The 21,715-nt window shown below is 35.9% G+C and overlaps 2 protein-coding genes across 2 annotated transcripts; both read left to right on the top strand.

Annotated features, from left to right (window-relative positions):
- The first annotated feature begins 7,151 nt into the window (after positions 1–7,151).
- On the top strand, positions 7,152–7,670 carry LOC106693203 (uncharacterized). The gene has a single exon (XM_014439732.1). It carries the CDS (start codon positions 7,152–7,154, stop codon positions 7,668–7,670), a length of 519 nt encoding a protein of 172 aa, XP_014295218.1.
- Positions 7,671–8,116: 446 nt separating this feature from the next.
- LOC103579064 (death-associated inhibitor of apoptosis 1-like) lies at positions 8,117–9,135 on the top strand. The gene is given in 2 exon segments (XM_053743227.1): positions 8,117–8,435; positions 8,438–9,135. Coding segments are annotated over 2 exon segments (1,017 nt in total).
- Positions 9,136–21,715: the final 12,580 nt, after the last annotated feature.

Here is a 21,715-nt window from a genome sequence, read left to right as displayed (position 1 = left end):
AAAAAAAATCAACGATCTTCCAACCAACAACAACCATCAATTTGTACAACAGAAGCCGAATAAACTTTATAAATAACAATTGTAAGTTATTCAGTCGTTTTTATTATTATTTCTCTAGAATAATTCTCCATATTGATCTTATTCCTCATACTCATTACCATAACGACGAGGTCTCCGTCGTCTGAGTAAAGGACTTAAGTGTCTTGACTCGAAACAAGAGACTGTACATGATATTTGTCTTGATTGCATGTTAGACGTAACATAAACAATAATTTTTAGTGTCAGAAGCGGAATTTCAATAATGAAACGCCCGCGGTAATCGAGTATGTCCGGAAAAAGAAATAACGATAACAAAAAAGGTAATTCAGGTAGCAATCCATTTGAATGGGAGAATTTGCCTGCGAATCCAAATTTATTAACGCCTGAGCAAAAGACACATTTGTTAGGAGTTACTCCTAGGAATTTACATAGGGAAAATCAACCTGTCAATCAAGAAGCTGAGAGAGAACGAGTAGGACGGGAGGCTGAGAACCGCAGACGCTAAGAAGCTGAAAGAGAAAGGATACGATGGGAGACTGAGGATCGCATTCACCAAGAGGCCGAGAGAGAAAGAATACAGCGGGAGGCTGAAGATCGCATTCATCAGGAAGCTGAGAGAGAACGACTACAACGGGAGAACGAGGAACGCCTACGTCAGGAAGCTGCGCAAGAAACAATACAACGAGGAAACGAGGAACTACGTAGACACGAAGAGCTACGCCGCCAAGAATTGTTAAGAGCGGGACAGTTAGACACTTCAGGTGGTACCAACAGGCAAATTCAGGTACGTGATTTAAATATGGATCCACCTAATATTATAATGCTTACCCCAATTAAGTATGCATTAGAGGCGCTTCCTTATTTCAATGGTAGCAATATACTATTAGCTCATTTCATTGATGGATATAAAGAGGCACAAGCTATGATTCCAGCGAAACATAATCGAAATTTGGTAATGCTGCTGAGAAACAGACTAAGAGGAGAGGCACGACGAACAATACAAGGTACGCCTTTTGCGAATGTTGACGAATTCATTAATTATTTAAAGGAATTGTACGAGCCACCAAAATCATTATATCAACTCCAAGGCGAGATGGGAAGAATTTTTCAATGTGATGACGAATCTGCATTGACATACGCAAACCGTGCTCGGGAACTTGGTGATCAAATTTTAGATCTGATCCAAGCACAGTACGGTGCAACACTTACGGCAGCCGAGAGACTCAGGTATGGAAACGAATTCCAAGATTGCCTCATACGAGGATTCAAACCAGAGATTAAGCAGTAAATCCGAAGAGATGACACATTCCAAAACACCCTGCTTGAAGCAGTAAAAATAGAAAAAGAAATTAGAGCTAATGAATTGCTAAGAGGTAAGATCTCAACAAAAAGAGATTTTAATTATTCAAATCAACCTTATAGTTACGACTTACCTCATAAAGATGGTAAACGAGTAACATTTGTCAAGGGGCAACCAGTAATTTGTCAAATTTGTAGTAAAACCGAGCACAGTGCTGTTAATTGTTTCCAGTGAAACCCGAGCCGCAATAATAATAATAATAATAATAATAATAATAATAATACAAATCCAAATAACGACAGATTTAGAAATAATTTTAACCAACCACCGGCATCTAGTGAACCACCGTCTCAAAGAAATAATAATAATTATAACAATCATAATAATAATAACTATAATGCAAATTTTAGGAACGATAGATTCAGAAGCACTTTTAACCGCTCAATGTCATTCAACTAACCACCGACTCCAAAAAATAATTCGACATCTGAAAAGTTCTTCAGGTACGGATCAATAAATGACAAAAGAAAACAGGACGGGAAACTACCAACAACTTCCACGACAGGGTGCGACACGGGAGGTTGCCAGGACCGAGCGCCCAGTAATGCAGGTTCAATTGGAGGAGGAGGACGAAGAGTATCAGGAAGAAGCACTCGAATGGCCGTAGTGGAACTTAACCACGATTGTGAAGCTCCTACCATCAAGTTATCCGCAGTGGAGCTCATGGACCCGGTAATTTTAATGATCGACACGGGTTGTGAGTTGAATCTTTTAAAATATAATATGATTGGTATAGATATTTGGATTGATCGTACTGATATTTTAAAAATTAAAAGGTATTACTAAAGAATATGTACTTACATTGGGAAAAATTTATACAAAATTTTATGGTTTCCCAATAACGTTTTACTTGGTCCCGAATGACTTTCCGATTAAGAGAAATGGTATTTTGGGGTCCAGATTTTTAAAAGATAATTGTATTGATGAATTAAATTCTCAGAGATGCTTAAAGCTACATGACGAGGTGATGGAATTCGAGCATGAAAAAATTATTACGGTGCCAGCACGGACCAAAACAGGATTTTATGTCCGTATTGCGAACACAGAGATGAAAACGGGGTACGTAGGACGCCTCAAGGTAGGCAAAGGAATTTATTTGGGAGACGCATTAGTTACAAACCGTAACGGAAAGGCGCATTTGTTTATTGTCAACACCACTCGAGAAGAGGTGGAAATTGCAGTACCAGTAGTTACGCTGGAACCTTATGAGGTATGTCCAGATGATTTTTCTAACTCACTTGTTAACGAAAAATTCAATAATAATCCGAGAAACGGCGAGAATGCCGACGGAAACCAAATTTTAAGTTTTATGCATGAAGATTTTGCGAAAAATAATGTTGATAAAAGATTCAATAATAATCCGAGAAACGGCGAGAATGCCGACGGAAACCAAGTTTTGAGTTTTATGTATGAAGAAATTGTGACAAATAATGTTGATTTGACAAATGATGTTGTGAATAATGGATATCCCGTCACAGATGGTTTCTTATGTGCAAGTGGAAGCATTAAGAATAATCTAGAAAAAAATGAGGAATACTAAACTGTTTATTACGTTGAGGGGAACGACCCAAGTCGTTTGTTGCAGTATCCGGATCAAACACAACCCTTTGTGGTAACGACAGATGCATCGGGAATAGCAGTTGCAGGAATTTTTAGCCAAGGACCCATTGGGAAGGATCGGCCAGTAGAATATACTTCACGTGTCTTAAATGAAAATGAGCAAAAATATAGCACTTATGAAAAAGAGGCACTTGCGATATTGCACTCAGTTTCGCAGTTCCGCCCTTATCTCTATGGGCGACCATTTAAATTAGTCACCGATCATAAAATGTTGGTATGAATGCAAAGCGCTAATGATCCTACATCCTTTAACAAGATGGCGATTAAAATTACAAGAATATCAGTTTGAAGTAATTTATAAAACGGGAAAAACAAATGTAAACGCTGACGCATTATCTCGGAAACCACCCGACAATAATATAACGTACGATGAAATAAGAAATTTAGGCAAAAATATCGACTACAAAGAAGAAGAAGGGGACGAGAAGGGAGACGGCCAGAAAGAAGAGGACATGAAGAGAGAAAAAGAAGAAGAAGAAGAAGAGAAAAAAGGACGCGAAGAGAGTGTCGATGAGAATCACAGAGAAAGAAAAAAAAGTGAACTAGAAAATAGAAAAGATGACGAGATGAGTGTGAGGAAGTCACAATTATTTGTAGTAACACGATCGCAAGCAAATAAAATTCAGCCAACTCAGCCAGCTTAGCCATCCCCGTCAACATCGAGGGAAGGGCAAGACAACATGCCAATAGCAACACGATTACGAAGTAGAGAGAATCAAGAACGAGAGAGCAGTAAGAATACAAGTCAAAATAAGAATCTACCAAACATTATGAAGCAACCATTGGAAACAGGTCATTTACCTGACCCTGACCAGCGCAATATAGATAAATCGACATCTGGCAACCATCAAAAGGAGAAGGATAACAAATCTGAGCATATGCAACTACTCCATTGGGACGACGAGTCAACCGACGAAGATTCCGAAGATGTTCAACCTAAGAATTTCAGAAAAACCGCAGACGTAGAAAAAGAGCAAGACATAAGTGAAAATGAAGAGGAATGTAATCCAGATTTTAAGCGGAATAGATCTGGAGCTCTAAGAAAAATAGTCGAAACTAGAGATCAAATATATATGCAACGAAATAATTATCTTTATTTTTTAGACGAAAAGGGAGAACCTTGTGACGAGGGTTCGCTCCGATTACAAGAGAGAGGCTGCTACCAAGATTTAACAATTTACAAGCCAAAAGTATTGCGTTATTACGAGTGGGTAAGAGACATCATGTAACGGTCGTTTTAGACTCCAGAGACCATATCAGCTGGACTTGGATAAGCAAGACGTTACGCAATACATTAACGCGACTAAATTTACGAACTATCAGTATCTCTAAATCAAAAACAGTAAATGGTAAATCATGGACCATTTTCTGATTGAATATCTGAAGCAGTTTGCGAATGAAGAAGAAAAATGGGATGAGTGGTTGGAACTAGCCACCTTCTCGTATAACACCAGTACCCATGAGGGAACGCGGTTTCAACCGTTTCAACTGGTTTATGGGCGACCCGCTCCACTGTCATCAAGTTAACTGTAAGGAGATCAACCTCCCACATATGAAGACTTCCTCGCGGATCTAACGACAAAGATACATGAAGTACAATCGCTGGCTCATGAAAATCTAGTTTCTGCAAAGGAAAAATCTAAGCAGTACTACGATCGAAGGATAAAGCCAGTAACTTTTTACCCGGGAGATTACGCTTTCTTGTTGCGGGGCAAGAAAAGTAGGAAACTAAGTTTCCCCTATGAAGGACCATACGAAATTACAGAAATAATAATGCTGGATGGAAACGTTAAACTCGTTAAGAAGAAAGTAGTGAGAGCAGCAGTGACAGTGACGGTTAAGTACAGTAAGGAAGGAAGGAAAATAATACTAATAATCTTATATAATTATAATAATAATCATAATGAAAATAATAGTAATAATTCTAATGATAATAATAGAAATATTAATAATAATTATAAGAATATGAATGATGACAGTAATAATGATTGGCCTGTAATTTGATAAACAGGGTAACTACTAAAATGCCATTAATTGTAACAAGGTTCTTTCTTTTTCATTATCAACTTAATCTTTACTGAAAATATTTGCAGGATTAATCTGACATGATCGACAAAAATAATTCGGATCAAGAGGCAGCAGTGCTGCCGAAACCCGGGTAATTATTCGTTTGTTTTGGGTAATTTCGCTTCTTTCGGATAAGCCTACGGGTAATTGACAAACTTGGATAAAAACGGGTAATTCGATATTTGAAAATTTTTTTTTCTACTAAATTTGTTTTCATAAGTACAACATGTTAATAAATTTTTAAAAACAAAATAATTTCATTTTTTAATGACATCACTCTCGCAAATTTTAAGGGAATCATCCTCTGATACAATTGATGAGTCCAGAAATGCTTCGTCCTTAGTACCGAAATCATTTGTGCGTCCAGTAGTATTACATTTATATATTCCCTGATTAAAAAAATGATTTGAAATAATTCAAGATAATTTAAAATGATTTAAAACAATTTGAATCGACTAATATATCGATATACACTTAACATGGAGCAAATCACTTTTCTTAATCAGGGTTTTTAATTTCGCAACGACAACTGATTTGGCTGAAAAAATCAAAGATGTATTATAGCAAGAAATTTCAAATTTAATTTATAATTAGAAATATGTGACACTTATCAATAACAATTAAAAAAATTATTTTTCTTCTACTTAAACTATAAATCAAAAACTTTTTTCGATGTATTTATATGACAAAATAATGGTTGGTCCTGAAGATAGCTGACATAACTTGTTAATTTTCTGAATTTTCAAACGAATAGTTTTAAAAAAATAAATAAATAAACATATGTACATTTGAAGAATCAAAAAAATTATGCTTACAATTTTCGAAAATATTTTCTTCATAATTTACTTGTTTTAAAAAAATTATTCATGTCTGCTGACTTCAGTGTCATCGATAATGGTAATAATTTGTAAGATATTAAAATTTTAAAAATTGCGTATAATCGATAAAGTTTTAGTTTGTCTAATGAATTTAATGAAAACTCTCTAACACCTACTATCAATAACTAATTGCTTTTTTTAAGTTAAGGAAAATATACTTACTTTCTATGTTGACGAATACACACACCGGATATGATTGTCGGCCGTCAAAGAGTTATATCTTTTTAGAAATATAGGCATTTTCAATTAAAATGATTTTTTTTTACCCGTATGTTTAAGAGCGATAGTTTTACGTTTTAATACAAAGACGCTTTATGTATAATAAAAAACATTGCAACAAAAAATAATAGCGGCAATGGCGCTCTCGTCTCGTGAATAGGGATTTCCTCATTGACTGTGTCTCTTCAAATTAATTCTTAATTTCCTTTCTAGTTCGACTTTTAGAATAAATAAAAAATTCAAAGGTATCGACACTAATGAATTCATTAAATTTTACGATTTCTGTTATTATTTATGAAGATCAGTTAAATCTTGAAATTAATGTGATAATCAATGTCAGTTATTACTATTAAGAAATCAAAATGGACAAATGGCTTGAAAAGGTACAAGAAGAGTTATAAAAATTATTTACTTAATAAATACTCTTTCAAACATTAACGAATTTGTTTTCAGAAACAAGGACAATTTAATAATAATACTATAATAATCTATACTAATTTAAATTTGGTCTGCAAAACATATTTATAAATTACATTTATTTATAAATATTTTTATGCAGTGCTCAACTAATCACATTAGACCGTTGGTTTTCATACATTTACGAAATTGAAGTTAGCCGATGTCTAATAATTTTTTAAATTTTTGTTAAAACGATAAATTATGAAAAAAAAAAATAATTAGTTATTTATTTCATGCCTTGTTCATTTGAATAATTAAAAGTTTATTCTTTTTACCTATATTAAAAAAAGTATTATAAGAGGTTTTTTTTTTTTAATTTCACGCGAAAATTGAACCCTTTCATTGGTCGACAGCAGAGTTGTTAAGAGTGGGGAATGGTCGAGTAAACTCAACTCTCTGTCGGGTAAAATCGGGTAATTCATTAGAATGGAACGGGTACTGAGATAGCTTAGCTTTGGCAGCACTGGGAGGCAGTAAAGGTGACACTCTGGAGAAGTACTTATGAAAACATGGGGATAATCATCAAGATGGCTGAACATCTGTTTCCATGCTACCCCATAATACTTACCGCGGACAGCCTGACGTTTGACTTGTTGTTACTGAGCAATTTAAAAGAGGATATCATGGATTTTTCAGATATGGAAAATGAGGGCGTAAAGGAACTGTTGGACTTTCTATATCAAGGCGATGCCGATGAAATCATCACAACTTTCGACGTGGCACATAAACTCTTCAAGCTTGCAAAGGAATACGAGATACTGAGCGGGGATCAAGCGACCACGAAGAAGCTGATCAACGAAATAAATAACGATAACGTTATGGTCCTGCTGGAAACCACGGAGCTGTATCAGTCATCACTGTTGAGACAAAAGGTTGTATCACATATTGTAGAAAATCGAGCAGACATAATAAACACGATTGACTTCCAATTGTTCGCTGAGAAGCATCCCCATGTGTTGCTGGAGGTTGTTGAAACCTGCTGTGAGTCCATACGGGACAAGTCAAACAATAACAGAGGGGTGAAATAAAATATAATAATAATAATAACAATAATAATGATAAATAAAAAAAAATGAAAAATATATATAATAATAATAATAATAATAATAATAATAATAATAATAATAATAATAATAATAATAATAAAAGAATAATAATAAATATAAAAAAGGAAAAAAATATACTGACAATAATAATAATGTAATAATAATAATAACAATAATAATAACAAAAATGATAATAATAATAGTAATAATAACCGAAAAAAACGGATTTATTATAAACTAAGCATTAAGGATAGTTACATTGTAATAGTAATCATAATAAATAAGATAATATATATAAGAACCGCCCCCCCCCCTAATTATAATAATTAATTATGCAGCCATTTATATATAACTCTTACATATATCCATATTCCAGAACAATACAGAGTTGCACTATTAAAAAACGACTAATTTACAGCAGAATAACGATGACATCAATGGGGGAGCATGGAACCATATCTCCTGACTACCGGTTCGAAGGCGCCAGACTCCGAAGCTTCACAAACTGGCCATTGGCTCGTCCACAACCGAGACGCCTAGCTGCGGCCGGATTCTATTACACCGGGGTAATAGACAGCACCAAATGCTTCTTCTGTGGGATAGAGATATGCATGTGGGAAGGAGAAGATAATCCGTTGTCGGAACATCAACGCTGGCAAGGGAATAGTCGATTCATCCGCAATCTCCCCAGTGGAAACATACCACTGGATGAAGATTTCCTTAATATACCAGTGCCTCCAGAAGGCACCGTCAACATCTAAACAGAACTGGTATAACGCAACGTACACAAATGGCACACCCAAATTATTCTCTCTACCAAACAAGGCTGGAGTCTTTCAAGGAATGGCCTCCGTCAATGCCTCAGACAAAAGAGCGATTAGCGGAAGCAGGATTTTTCTATACTGGTATTAGTGATCAAACACTTTGCTATCATTGTGGAGGGGGACTAAAGGATTGGGAACCGGGAGATGATCCTTGGAGGCAACATGCCAAGTGGTTCGAAAATTGCTACTATGTTCAACTAACGAAGGGACAATCATTCATAGACAGTGTTGTTGGGAGACTGGTAGCAACACCAGTTCTGGGGGAGCTGACCGCGATCGAGCTGCCCTCTTACTTGAGTCTAGTAACTCTTGCGAAGTTGCCTGAATCATTAAATCAGGGGGATGAAGAAGGAAAGGGACATAATAGAAACGCAGAAGAAAAGGAGGACATGACGGTTGGAGCGGCCAAAGGACATATGAGAGATGAAGAGGAAGAAGAACGCAAGAGGAAGGAAGGAAGTCGTGACGCTCGGGTCTGCAAAATTTGCTACGATGAAGAATTAGGGGTCATTTTCCTCCCCTGTGGGCATGTCGTGGCGTGCGTCAAATGTGCATCCGCAATAACGACGTGTGCAGTATGTCGAGAGCCCATCACCTTGACCGCCCGCGCTATCCTGGCATAAGAAAATGACATTAACATCCATACGCATATACATATCCATCTGCACGTATATAGAAAAGAAAAAAATGTATATAATAATAAATAAATGAACAAATGTAAAAATAATAATGATAATAAAATAATAACAAAAGAAACCCATACACTTATACACACATACCGGGCCAACAACATGTAAAAATATATCTTTGTTACAGAAGGATTATGGCTTCCGCAGCTCACAGAAGCATGCCGTGGGAACAACCACACCACTCAGTCATCGCCATAGACATCCAAGGATTTTATGATGAATGCGGATTGTTAATACCAAAGGAAATCGCTGTTCTGAATGAGGGACGAGGATATTCAGAACACTGGATAATGAAGAATCCTTGTTCAATATACTCTATGGGATATAAGATGCGTCAAGGTACCAGAGCTAAGACTGCGTTACATAGTATGACTTGGGACCTACAAGGTTTGGATATGGAAACGAGCTACCGTCGTCTGTACCATCTCGTCCGCATCTCCACACAAGTTTACGGGTTCGGAGCAGATGTGACTAAATTCCTGAATGAACTCACCGGGTATCAAATTCAAAATTTAGGTCCAACCATGCCACCACTGGGGCAGTTACCCTTCTCGGATGAATATTGTATCTATCATGGCATGGAACTAAAGCGTGGGTACAGGTGTGCACTCAACAACGTACACCGGGCGAGGAAACGGTTATTACGAGAATTCCCCATCTATCTGGCCGACTATGACGTGCCAAAACCAATAGCTGAGCCACATTATGTACCGATGAACAAACATTCGGACGGTACCAGCTCCATCGGGACCGCACCTTCAGCAATTCCGATACCCGAAGGTAGTAGCGAGAACGAAGAGGAGCCCAGAGAAACACGACCTCTCCTGTATGAAACACCCAAAACTGAGGATTGAAGTCTTCCGTCATATATAAATGAGGAGGAATCACCCTCAAGTTTGACTCTGGACAACGCGAACAGGAAACCCAGAAGCAAACTACGCCGAACAGGAAGTCTGAAAGGATGGAAATATATCTTCATTATAGTAGCAACCATGCTCCTTCGTTCAGAAGTGGGGTTGATTGGGTACGATTGTGGTTCACCCAATTTGAATGTTACGACACTATTCTTACTAAATGTGGGAGACTGCAATATTCCTGAGGTAAATCTAAATACAACGCAGCTCAGAATACAAGTACTACAACTTAACGAGTACTCTCAAACAAGGGTTATCCAATGTAAACTAAAAAACATTAAACGAACTGTTACTTACTGCGGGACTACAGCCATAATTCTGTTGTAAAAGGCGCAGAGATCACTTATCTAAAAACCATAGGACCTGACGAATGCCGTAAGATACATCAAACAGGGACGTTGGACGTCGGGCAAGACACTCGAATTACAGGACTAGTATCAAACGCTTCGTCAACTCACAGCATAACCTTCGCTGGAACTATCAGCACTAACGGTGCATGCAGCGGAGTGTCTTATTCAGATCCGTATGGTAGGTGGGATAACGTGATCATACAAGGATATGTCACCATCGAGTTACGAGATTACTTCGCGGATGTGGACCTAGAGAAGAATTTGATTGCATTACGATCTGAAATAGCTTGTCCGTTAGCTGATGGAAGTTGCTCCGACATCGACGTAGGAAACAAATTTTGGTCACCCCTACCAACCGATGGGTGCTTATCGTATAGATACGAAGTCTTGTATGAAGGGCCTGCTACAAAAATAATTGACAACAGCAAGGATAACCGGGGAATGATGTATACGGTTGTCAGCCAGGATGTCAAATTCGCTCTAATAAAGCGGGGTCGACAGAACATATGTGGATATCAACTCTTACGCACGGAATATCCCAAGTTGTTCATCGTGGAAACATCTGATTTCAACTTGATTCCCAAGAAAAAGGAATTTTTGTCCAAAAAGAACGCCGACATTATGACTTATATAAACTCAAAATTCGTATACGTCGAATGTCATATGAAGACTCAAATAGATCAACCTTCCAGGGACATTTTAAAGCATAAATGCGATCTAGAAATACAAGCATTAAAAAACTCATTAATTCATGCTTCTCAGTCCCCAGATGAGTTTGCCTATCACCTGATGAAGGGGCCAGGGTATATGGCTATGGTAGCCGGTGAAGCAGTCCACATAGTGAAATGCGTTCCAGTAAATGTACGAGTACGAAGCACCGCCGAATGCTACTTGCAACTACCGATAACAAAAGACAATTTAACGGTATTTTTGACTCCTCGCACTCACATACTTATGGACTCTGGAACCCAGGTGAGCTGTAACGCTATCCTACCAACTATGTACCTTTTAGAAGATTCATGGTACACTTTAACTCCGAAATTAACAGCAATCTCTCCTCCAGAGAATCTTAAACCATTGACTGTAAGCACCTGGACCTACACCAATCCAGGGGCCTTAGCTACGAGTGGAATTTACAGTTATGACGACCTCAAGAATCTCCGCTTCAGTATCATGTTCCCAGCCGAAAGACAAGCGGTGTTGAATACGCTGGCCCGCACAATCGTGGAACAACCCACTCTCCGACAAGGCACTTCGTTCATAACTTTATTAGCCCAAGAAGCATTACAACAGATCGCTGAAGACGCATGGCTTCGTATGTGGAAATCCTTCATGACCTTTGGTACCGCAAGCGCTGGTATTATTGGACTAATCCTAATACTACGACTAATTAAATTACTCATCGATACTATAATACATGGCTATGCCTTACATACAATTTACGGATGGTCTATACATCTGCTAGGAGCGATTTGGAGTTCTGTTACCCATCTTCTTCTTCATTTGGGTACAACTAAGATAGAAAAAGGGGAACCTTTAGTGAAAAAAGAGGCCACTACCCCAGAAGCCAATGAGCCTACCGCCGTCGTTACCCCGCCACAAACATATTATACTTATTTGCGACAACAAGCCCACGAACTTAATGTTTAACCAATTCTTTTTATATCAAATTTTGATAATGTTCTAGGACCATGGATCACCCGAACTTCTTACGATTCATCGAGATACACAGCCATGACTTGGCAATGCAGCTCCACGAATGGAATACGCAGCAATTAGAGGAGTATTTGACTGACTTAGAAACTGTAATCAGCGAAGAGTCCACAACTGATAATATTCCGACTGCCACGACTACTGAAGATTCAACAACTAATGATTTTTCGATCATTACGACCACTGCCAGATCCACGTCAGGATTAATCAACACGGCAGTCACATCAGCTCATAATCGCCCTGTGCCTGCTTCAGTTGAGCAATCGGGAACTCTACGTATCTCCAGACGAACTCGACCACGTAAACTAAATTTATTAGCACCACCACCAGTAGAAATGCAAGTTTATCATAAGGCGTTTCTAACTGTCTTTGACATGGTGGAAGGCAAGAGAGGGCTCCGGAACCCCCTCGTTTGACTAAGGATTGTCATCACCAGCCTGTTTCGAAAAGATAATTTGCAGTTAGCGGACTTCCTCGAGAATATCCACCAGGGTTGCTGGAGACCACTAGGCGGCACAGTATACAAGAGAGGCTTAAGCTGGAAGAAAGGATCAAATATAATCTGTGACGACTGCCATAGCGCATTGAATGACTCCTCAGACTGGGCACTAATCTACATCTACATACTATGTAGCCGAAGTAACCTAATAGATCTTCTCAGCACCAACTGCTTTAAGCTCTTGCACCAAATAGGCGAAGCAGCTAAATGCGCTGAATGTATCGTGGCTTTCTGGATTGGACGTGGGGTTTTGTTGAAAAATTTGCCACTGGACGTAACCGGAATATCAGACGAATTAGAGGTCGATTGTCTTATTAACTCATAGAATCTTTTTGTTTAAGATGGCAGACACAGAGGACCTATTCCCCGAGGAAGAGGAACTGTTCGAGGATATGCTACTCCAGATACAACCCCGCCTAGATCCAGTACTGGCCATCTACCCGGATCCATACGAACTTCACCTTCAAATCCAAGGCGTATCATTTTTTATACCATATCCGGACGCTGCAACGATCATCGCAACATATAGAGACAGTCTCAACACTTACAGAGAAACCAGGAAAGTTTATGAATTTGTGGGTAACCTATACAACGTCTGGAGAACCAGAGAGGAACAGACTCTAAAGATGATAGACGACAACGTTTTCACTTATCTGAGTGTTAACAACTACTATCGTTTTTGCATTGCCAGCCAATTCTTCGTAAACCGACGCAATACTAAAGTCCACGTCAGGAAATACCTGACCAGCCTAATTATGACTATTTGGTATATACATCAAATCATAGTGATCTTCCTCAAGGCTCATCTGCGTTATCCTCAACAACAGATCACCTTTAATCCCGTCAAGCTCATCCGACGACGAAAGATCTCTGAGCGTTGCCCAATACCATTGAAATCAGAGATGTCGGAATTTAACGATCTGGCCCAGATGCTAGTGGATGACATTCATATCATATACGAATCAGTGTCGTCAACCTGACCAAAGGAATTACTCACCAGGATATTCGACTTCCTGACGAACGACAGTGGAAATGAACGATTTTGAGACCACGTGCGCCGTGAACTATTTGGTGTAATTAATGCCAGGTACAACACGATCATAACCGAGTCCATCAACAATCAGTACCACATCGGACAATTTCTACGCTACAAACAATAAGTAAAAACTTTTTTTGTGTGCTCTTTGAGTTAATAACATGTTGGTCACCTAGTTACTCGACTGTTGTCTGCATGAAAACACGTGTACAACCATATACACGCATACACACATTAAAGTAATTACATTCATACACATATATACCCATGCAAAAACATACTATAAAAAAAAAAAATTTATAATAATAATAATAATACTAACACATTATTATGGTAATTCATATTATTATTATTTAGTTAAAAAGCTAACAATTTTTATTATAAGCATATAAAAAAAAAACGCAAAATATGTGTAACACTCATACATTATTATGATTATTCATATTATTAGTATTTGGTTAAAACACTAGCAATTTTTAGTATAAATATATAATCAAAGAAAAAAAATGTGTAGCATTCATACTAACGCATTATTATAATTATTCATATTATTATTATTTGGTAACAACGCCAATAATTTTTATTATACACATATAATCAAAAAAAATGTGTAGCACTCATACTAACACATGATTATTATTTGGTTAAAACACTAACAAATTTTATCATAAGCATATATTAAAAAAAAAAAAAAAATGCGTAGAACTCATACTAACACATTATTATAATTGTTCATATTATTATTGTTTGGTTAAGCACACTAATAAATTGCATTATGACCATATAATAAAAAAAAAATAAAAAGAAAAAAAATGTCACTTATACTAAAATATAATTAAGATTATTCATATTATTCTTCGGTCCAATATTATGAATTTTTTTTTTTGCACATAGATTGAACCCTTTTAATCACTCATTGAGTAAGCGAATTAACCGCCTTATAATTCGTATATAAAATAAATCATGTACAAATAATACAAATCATTTCATTTTTTTTTACCACTACTCCATTCACTACACTCACCAGGGAGCAAGAAGATAATTAAACCTAAATAAACATTATTCTTCTGAAATAAGTTTAAAAAGAAGAGAGAGAAAAAATTTTTTTGTTTTGAGGGAATAAGAGTAAATCAAAATTCGAGAGGGAACATATGTAGGGGATCTGTGTAAATATGTGTACATAGATATATATTAGGTGTACAAAAAAGTTCTACCCGTTTTTCAAAGATGGAGTTATCTAACAGCTATTTATAGGTTAGCTATGAATACGTATATGTACATGCACAGCTGTTTGTACTCTTTAAATTCATCAAACTTTTAATATATTAATCTTCGATATATATATTTTTTTATTAAGTTAAAAATGGAAGTAAGTAATGAGCATATCCGCCATTGTCTTTTATATGAATTTCATCAAGGAAAAAGTGCTGCTGAAGCTCAAAGAATAATCTGTGCAACTTATGGTGACAGTGTTATTGATGACAGTACTTGTCGAAGATGGTTTCGGAAATTCACAAACGGAGATTTTAATTTAAATGATAAACCACGCTCTGGAAGACCTTCAACAATCAGTGACGAGAAATTGGAAGAATTACTGAATCAAGATTCTGCACAAACACAACAAGAACTTGCGAAAAAGTTAAACGTTACTCAACAAGCTATTTCTGAAAGATTACATGCTTTAGGTAAGATTCAAAAAGAAGGAAAATGGGTACCTCATGAATTAACTCCAGAACAACGAGAGAGACGAGTTGACACCTGCCTGTCGTTGCTTTCACGACATAAAAAAAAAAGTTTTTTGTGGAAACTTCTAACAGGGGACGAAAAGTGGGTTTGCTATGAGAATCCTAAACGTCGAAAACATTGGGTAGACCCAGGACAACCAACGACATCAACACCAAAACGTAATGTTTTTGGGAAAAAAATATTGCTTTGTATTTGGTGGGATGAGTGGGGCGTGCTATATTATGAGTTACTCAAACCAGGAGAAACCGTTACTGGAGAACGCTACAGTTGTCAATTAAAAAAATTAGCAGATGAAATCAACAGTAAAAGACGATTTGCGGGACAAAAACCTCGACCAGTGATACTGCAGCATGATAACGCCAGGCCTCATAGAAGTTCAATCGTTCACCACACTATAAATGATTTACATTGGGAAGTTTTACCGCACCCGGCGTATTCACCAGGCCTTGCACCGTGTGATTTTCACCTATTCCGTTCATTGCAAAATTACTTGGCTGACAAACACTTACAAAATGAAAACGAAATGCAAAAAACAATAGATGATTTCATTTCGACAAAAGATCAAGCCTTTTATCGCCGTGGGATCCATCAGTTGCCTGAGCATTGGCAAAGGGTAGTAGATGCTGATGGTGGTTATTTTGATTAAAATTTGTATTTTATTTAAAATTTTTAAATATATTTTTTTTTGACAAAAAACGGGTAGAACTTTTATGTACACCTAATATATGCATGCATGGGTATATGTCTCGTGCAATAAAAATTGTATGTGTATTGTTTTGATGTATATATATGTAGGTATATGTATATATATATGTGTATGTTCGAGACATGTCTGTGTTGAGTATGTATGCATATATATTCGAGCTATAATTTTATAAAGGTTTATACGCAAGAAAAAAAAACACATATATTCACGAAATATTGTCTTGCTAATGCTATTGGAATTATTTTATTCGCAGAGAATTGAACCACTCCAACATACAGGGTTTATCAAACCCATGTATAATTAAATTATGTACACGGAGAAAAAATTAAAGGAACTGTTCCTAGTACGTTTATGAAATATCATCCCATACCGTTATGGTTACCATAATATTATGGGAATAGTTACCATAATATTATAGGAACAGTTACCATAATATTATGGGAATGGTAACCATAATATTATGGGAATGGTTACCATAATATTATGGGAATTATTACCATAATATTACGGGAATGGTTACCATTTTATTGTAATATAGTTTCACAAAAAGATTAAATTTACAAAAAAAATGCTTATTACAAACAAAAATTATTATAATTTCTAAATATTATGGTAACCATACCCATAATATTATGGTAACCATTCCCATAATATTATGGTAACTGTTCCTATAATATTATGGTAACCATTCCCACAATATTATGGTAACTTTTCCTATAATATTATGGTAACCATTCCCATAATATTATGGTAACTGTTCCTATAATATTATGGTAACCATTCCCATAATATTATGGTAACCATTCCCATAATATTATGGTAACTATTCCCATAATATTATGGTAACCATTCCCATAATATTATGGTAACCATTCCCATAATATTATAGTAACCATTACCATACGTACATAGTAACGATTACCATAATTGCATAGGAACTATTCCGATACCGTATGGGAATTATATCCATAATTATAGGAATGGTTACCATAATATATATGGGTGCCGTTCCTATAATCAACATTTCAAAAAAACCAGTTACCATGCAGTATGGGAACCATTCCCATAATATATTGTAACTGTTACTATAATTTTCTCTCCGTGTAGTGTAAAAGAAATACCCACAAATAACTCGTATTACGATTTTTTTTTTTTACACTGTATCTGCAATTCGACATTCAGGATAATATCTTCGGTGACTGGTACTCTTATGCTTATCTCTTAATTAATAACATCAAATAAAAAAAAATACAATAACAATAAGGGCAAAACGAATAAAAAAAGGAAAAATAAATAAAACAAAAAAAAGGGAGAAGAAATGATAAGCATGTATGAGTATACGAGAAATGTTAATGGTTATAAGTTTTTGAAATGACAGGAGATAGAAATAAGTTTCTCTCTCTCTCTCTCTCTCTCCTTCTCTCTCTCTCTCTCTCTCACCAACACACACATACGTAGATTTCATTTTCTTTTTTTTTTTTCTCTCTTATACGTATATAGCAGTTTTGTTAGATTGATCATTAGGTAAATAATCAGTAAGGTGATAAATAGTTAACAAATTAAAAAAAAAATGAACTCGAATTGTTATATTTGAAAATAGGTGCTAAAATGGATGTTTAATCAGGTTAGACGGTGGCGTGTGAGATGCTGATTACAGAAAGTCGTATCGGGCTCACAGCTATCTAATAGATAGTTACAGGAACGATACGATATTGTTACCATAAGTATACGTATCGTTGTGGTAACAATCTACGAGTTGCTGTACTTTAGATCCGTCGAGGGACAATATTTTTTTTTCCGTGTAGGAATTAGAACTATTTTTTTCTCTTCGTCTAGTATAGCAGTATTACATCGTTTTTTCTCATCAATGTCGATTCATAGACCTAAACTGTTTTTGTAAGTACATATATATATATATATATATATATATATATATATATATATATATATATATATATATATATATATAAAACAACTTACTTTTCTATAAATAAGTGAACAACACGAAACTCGAATTTTCATTCCAAGTTGTTGGCTCTTAACATTCATGTGGTGCACAATAAATATAACGCCAAGTGTTGTTGTAATAAGAGCACCTGCATAACTCAAAGCTTCATTTTGTGTTGTTGGGTGTTTCAAATTGCGTGAATTAAAGAAACTTATTATACGAGCCTGACAAATAGGCTGTACAATACGTAAAATTACTGCCTGAAAGAGTAATAGCAATCCAATGTATAAATTTTCTTGCCAAAATGTTCGAAGGATTGCAGAAATGAAATTCGGATTTGATAATTTCATTTTACATCCATTGTAATTTTTTGATTTCCCTTCGCTCACACTTTTCTCTATTTCATAATTCCATGACCTAAAAAATTACTATTATTATCTTGTAACTCTTTAAAATAATTAAAATAAAAGCATACTTTTCCAGCTTGTTTGTCACACTGTCGGACTCATCACATAATAATGGAGCATAAAGATTATCCGTACTAAGTCCATCTCGATTACTTTTTCTAAGTAGTTTTATGGTCCACCTATTAATGACAGTAATTATGTCAAGTTTAATACACTTTTGACTCAACATAAAATTAACAAACACAACAAAAAAAAAATCAAACGAACCAAAAAAATAATCGACTTATCAGATTTGCAGTCTCAATTGGATTTCTTTTCATATACTTATTAGTATTTCTCATCATGGTGTAATTAATAATAAACGTATTATAAATTTTGTTTTATTGAGTTTAATTTGAAGTACTGATTTCTTTAACACTAAAATTGAAAATAAATTGAATTAACTTTAAAATTTGAATGCAAACTATAGAAGGTTTAAAAAATAATCAAGTAAGCTTCAAGTTCACGTTGTTAAGAAATACAGTTTTATACTATTTCTAAAGTTTAACGATAGCAAACACAACACATTAGACACATAACAATTACTTATTGACTTATCGCAAAATTTAATCGAAAATAAGGAAAAACTGTATACGTATTCCAGTGTAGAAAACAAAATATTATAATATTTTATAAATCATTCATGGAACAACAATGAAACTTAATAAATAAAAATATTCCATTTATTTTTATTTTGTCATTTTTAACTTCCTGCTACGAAAATTGCAAATTTTCAAAAATTCGGGGAGTTATTATTTTCACCATGGTTTTCAAAAAACGAGTTTGTATAAGATGTCGACGTTTGAAGGTCCTAAAATATTTTTGAATTGCCAAAAAATTTTTCTCAAACAAATTTATTTTTGAAAACTTTTTTTTCCGAAAAAATGATTATTTTAAAAAAAAATTTTTTTTTTTTTTTCAAAAATTTTTTTTATTTATTTTTTTTTTAAGAAGTTTCAAAAAGATTCAAAAAGTTTCAGAATTTAAGAAAGTTAAAAAAGATTTTAGAAATAAAAATTAATATTTATAGGAATTATTAAAGATAAGTTAGAATTACTATATTCTGTTGTTGGATTGGCGTTGTTGTGTTCTCTTGATGATTCCGCTCGTTGATGTCGACTTTGTTGCTGCTTTGTACGTATAGAAGGGAAGTTTTAAGTTGTATAAGCCGGTGCTGGAGGCTTCTTTGGTATTGAAGAGACAGCTGATTTAATTCTTCTTTGGTCAATACTTTCCAGGTGAGAGAGATACGATGGACATTTTGAATAATTGGCAGGATGTTCGCCTTTGCAATTAGCACACTTGAGTTTATCGTTTGTGTCTAATTTACATTCTTTTGCTGTATGTTCCCCTGCGCATTTAACACATTTTGGTTTATTGTGACAGTTAGATGTTCCGTGTCCAAACCTTTGGCAGTTGTAACATTGTGTTACTCGTTTGGAGTTTTTATATTTTTCCCATCTGACTTTCAGGCTGCAGATATATCTTATTTTGAAGATGACTGAGGTGTCTGCGTCGTGTGGTGCGGCCATGTAGTACGTAGCCACTTCTTCATCCTCTTCGTTTTTAGCTTCGGCATCTTTCGGTCTTTTCATGATTGCAACTTTGGTGGGGTTTACCCCCTGACTCTTAAGGTCTTCGACGATGTCGTTTATATCGATTGGTGGAAGACCTTTGATCACAAACTTTTGTTTTCGTTGAGATTTCCGAGTAAATGTATGATACTCTATCTTGTACTTGTCTAGATGCTCCGATATGGTCTTATGATTTTCCTCTGTCGTAGTGTAGAATGTCAAAGTTTTTGGTGAGCATTTCATGTTAACTCCTGGGAGTATTTCTTTTACTCTCTTGATTAATTTTTTTGTGTAGTTGATGTCTATTTTACTGATGTCTACTATAATCGGAATTATATTGTTCTTAGTTTTGGTTGTTTGCGTATCCATTAAGTTGTCGTCGTCGTCTTGAGAGTCTTCACTTGATGATGACAAGGCTTCGAATCTGTTTTGGAGTGGTATGTCAATTTTTGCGGTCTTATTTTGCTTTGGCATGTTGTCGCCGTTTAGCTTCCTTTTTGGTTTAGTTTTGCTTTCTTTAAATGCTGCTATTAGCGAATCTTCAAGGTTTTGAGGTAATGTTGGAGGTTGCCCGTTGGCATCTCCTAGAGATGAGTTGCTATTATTATAGCGTGGTTGATTAAGGCTCATAGACCCAGCGTAAGTGAATGTATGCAATTCTTTAAAACACTGTCCTGTCTGTCTCTACTTTCTATCAATCTCAATCTGTCAATCTATCAATGCTTAAGACTGTCTTTTTCTGTCTCAATTAACCTTTCACTGTCCAGGACCGATTTTGAGCCTCGTTATAAAGAACTTCTTAGATTTACTCCCACCGCTCGAACTGGACGAATAAGAGTGGTGGTGCATTTTTTTCTCACTCTTAGAAATAAACCAATCAGAGTGATGCTTAAATTACACCTTCCGCCGAGAAAAAAACGAATTATGCGCCATCTGCTCTGCGAGTTGACAAAAAGGCGATTTTCGGCTCCGAAAACTCATTCTGTTCGAAGTTTTTGAACGTATTACTACGTTTATTCGGAGATTAACTAGCTTACTATGGCTCGTACTAAGCAAACTGCTCGTAAGTCAACTGGTGGAAAAGCTCCACGTAAACAACTGGCTACCAAGGCCGCCCGTTAGAGCGCGCCAGCCACTGGTGAAGTCAAGAAGCCACATCCTTACCGTCCCGGAACAGTCGCTCTCCGTGAGATCCGTCGTTACCAGAAGAGCACTGAGCTCCTCATCCGTAAATTACCATTCCAACGTCTGGTTCGTGAAATCGCTCAAGACTTCAAAACTGATCTCCGATTCCAGAGCTCATCTGTGATGGCCCTCCAAGAAGCCAGCGAAGCCTACCTCGTTGGTCTCCTCTACAAATATGACGATTTCGTTGGATTGCAGATACCATAAAGATTACTATTGTTATTATTCTTTTTCGGTACCTGCGATCCAATAGGATTTCGTGTATCTGCACCACCCGAAACTACGCAATATCATTGGTCCGACCATACCAATGCGTCAGCTATTAAAAAAGAAAGGAAAGGTTGGCCAATTCACATTTGGACTCGAGTCCCCTACTAGTGTTCATTTCATTACCGTC

Source organism: Microplitis demolitor, chromosome 2, assembly GCF_026212275.2.
Source record: "Microplitis demolitor isolate Queensland-Clemson2020A chromosome 2, iyMicDemo2.1a, whole genome shotgun sequence".
Lineage (NCBI taxonomy): Eukaryota > Metazoa > Arthropoda > Insecta > Hymenoptera > Braconidae > Microplitis > Microplitis demolitor.
Note: the sequence above shows the minus strand (reverse complement) of the source record. Positions and strands in the feature narration are given on the sequence as shown.

What these genes read in the sequence shown, in the direction of transcription:
- LOC106693203 (XM_014439732.1), top strand. Translation starts at nt 7,152, where the DNA reads ATGGGGATAATCATCAAGATGGCTGAACATCTGTTTCCATGCTACCCC.